Below are 2,572 nucleotides of genomic sequence, written 5' to 3' on the forward strand. Positions count from 1 at the left end.
TTAATAATTTAGATTTGTTATTTGTATAATGTTTATTATCATTATATTTACTTTCTTTCTTATTTGTTTTTATTGTATTCTTCTTTTTCTATTCACTTTTCTCTTGTTATTTCTTTTATCATTATTATTATGAATTTTATTGCTATTTCATTCTTTCTTTTCTTTGAACATGAATACCTGTTTCTTGTTTGATTTTCCTTACAAGGTTCTATTACATTACTCAATAGTCATTACAACAAAATATGATGCATATTCTGAATTGAAAAAAGAGTTTGTTTATTTTAATTTTTAAAATATGAAAAGAAATAAGAACGCTCAATTAGAAATAAACCACTTTAATAAAGATTCACGTTCCTTGAGAGATGGAGTAAGAGGGTTAACAAAAAGGTTGTCTTTGCTTTTAAATGAATTTATTAAACTGAGAAGATCAAAAGTCAATAAACTTTCATCTGTCCATTCCAATATATTATTTTTCTTTTCAAATCGAATAATAGCAGTTGTTCCATCTTCAGTACAAACAATAAAATTGTATTTACTATCACAAGTCCCATTCATTTCAGTAACACATTGAATTTTAGAAGATGGTTTAATAAGAAGACTTTCTTTTCCATCTTTAATTGATTCATATAAACCTTGATGTTTTGGATTTATTGGAATAAAACGTAATGAATTACTTGAAAGTACTATTAGAATTGTAGAGTCATAAGAGAAACTTAATTGTTTAATTATGGTTTGTGAATTTCCCCGATTAAATACATACAGTAATTCAATTTGTTTCTTAACAGACTCAACTTCATTAATACGATAAACTCTAATTGATTTTCCAGACTGATCTGCAATAGCGAATAAACTACTATTACCATTAAATGAAATACATTGGACAGGAGAATAAGTGGAACCAACAAAATGCCCAATTTGTTTTTGGGTAATTAAATCTATTATTTTAATATATCCTCCTGGGTATTTCATAATCCATGATATTGCTCCAGAACTAACTTCATCTTCTTTTTCTGGTTTATCATTAGTAGTAACAATAACATATCTATTACTCAATGCTATACTTTCAAAAGAAGGGATAGTACATTCAACGTCTATAATGTGATTAAGTTTATGCTTAATTTCGTTCACAAATTTATAAATTCTAATCCCTCTTTCAAATCCCTGTTAATGAATAACTAACTTTTTATTAAATGATGTTTATTAAATAAAAACAAACTAATAACAAATATCGTTGGGTTATTTTAAAACATTTCATAGGTTCTCCAACATTTGAAATAATAGAATAAGCATAGCACTTACCTTTAATATCACACTCATCCATTTCTTCCCAAGAGTCTTTCATTCCAATACAATATAATACTCGACCTTGGTTATTCATACAATACATTCTAAGTGGTAAGTTTGGAGATACAATAGCATCAGCAATTATTCCTTTGTAATTATAACAACAAAATACAATTTGAATAATTGTTGATTCTACAACAATAAGAAAAGTCTTTTCTTTAGTGATAACAATAAACCCAGAAATACTTCCATCTTTTGTTGGAATAATTGTTGGTTTAACTCTTAAACCAGATTGGCCTAGTGATTTTTTTAAAAAATCTTCTTTTGTTTGAGAAACTGGATTTTGACATGGCTCTTGCATATAAATATAATAAATTAGAATTAAACAGTTAAGAAAACTTGTTTCAGGAAAAATTCTTATATGTTTTTGAATTCAATAAATAATTTAATCTTTATTATTCATTTTATTGACTCAATGGTTCTATGACATTTATGAACTTTCTCTCATATTTCTTTTGTTCTATTAAATTTTATCTTTTTTATCTCAAAATACCTAATACATTTTTGATAAAAGAAAATTGAAATAAATGAAATGAAAATAAAGTTAAAGAAAAAAAGATTATTGAACTTAAAAAAAAAAAATAAATTAATGAATTTTGTCTTGTTAATACAACCCCTTATTCTATCCATTCTTTTAACGATCCAAGAATTCTTTAGTTTCTTTAAACAAGACCCTCTAAAAAATACACAAATAATATTAATGCTAACACTTTTCTTTTCTCTATTTACTTTACATCTCCCAATGATGGTATTGTCACTGACTATATTTTTATTTCTGATTCATCTACCAAATTTAAAAGAAGACCAACCTTCATTCATCTCATCTCCTTCTTCTTTATGCAAAATACTATCTGAAAAGATTACTCTTCATCCATTCCAACTTCCAGTGTCAATAGGTTCAGGTGTTCAGCAAATGTTATATGTTGGAATTCGTTTTAGTGTTCCATTGAAATTTAACAGACAAATTGTTGATAGTTCAGATGGTGGTTATTTTGCTTTAGATTGGTTAGACGAACCAGACTTACCAGAAGATGCACCAATTATATTAGTTTATCATGGTCTTGCTGGTGGTTCAAGAGAATCGTATGTTGAACGTTTTTGTTATTATGCATCAAAAAAGAATTATCGAATGTGTGTATTTACTTGTCGTGGATGTGCAGGAACATTAATTAAAACTCCTCGAGCATATTCGTCTACAAATTTGGACGACTCAATTACTTCGTTAAAA

The 2,572-nt window shown here is 26.6% G+C and overlaps 2 protein-coding genes across 2 annotated transcripts, besides 3 other annotated features; one reads left to right on the plus strand and one right to left on the minus strand.

Annotated features, from left to right (window-relative positions):
* Positions 1-274: part of a repeat region that runs on past the window's edge.
* A 1-nt stretch (position 275) lies between these two features.
* Positions 276-297: a sequence feature (AT_rich).
* An 18-nt stretch (positions 298-315) lies between these two features.
* On the minus strand, positions 316-1,645 carry EDI_261190 (uncharacterized protein; the record flags this gene model as incomplete). The annotated part of the gene is made up of 2 exons (XM_001735980.1): positions 316-1,161; positions 1,217-1,645. 2 exons carry the CDS (start codon positions 1,643-1,645, stop codon positions 316-318), a joined length of 1,275 nt encoding a protein of 424 aa, XP_001736032.1.
* A 206-nt stretch (positions 1,646-1,851) lies between these two features.
* Positions 1,852-1,934: a microsatellite.
* On the plus strand, positions 1,877-2,572 carry EDI_261200 (alpha/beta hydrolase domain containing protein 1,3, putative; the record flags this gene model as incomplete). Its single annotated transcript, XM_001735981.1, has 1 exon — positions 1,877-2,572. A coding segment is annotated over one exon (696 nt), but the record flags the coding sequence as incomplete, so codon positions are not given.

This window comes from Entamoeba dispar, genomic scaffold (genome assembly GCF_000209125.1).
Source record: "Entamoeba dispar SAW760 scf_1105229459633 genomic scaffold, whole genome shotgun sequence".
NCBI classification, from domain to species: Eukaryota; Evosea; order Mastigamoebida; family Endamoebidae; genus Entamoeba; species Entamoeba dispar.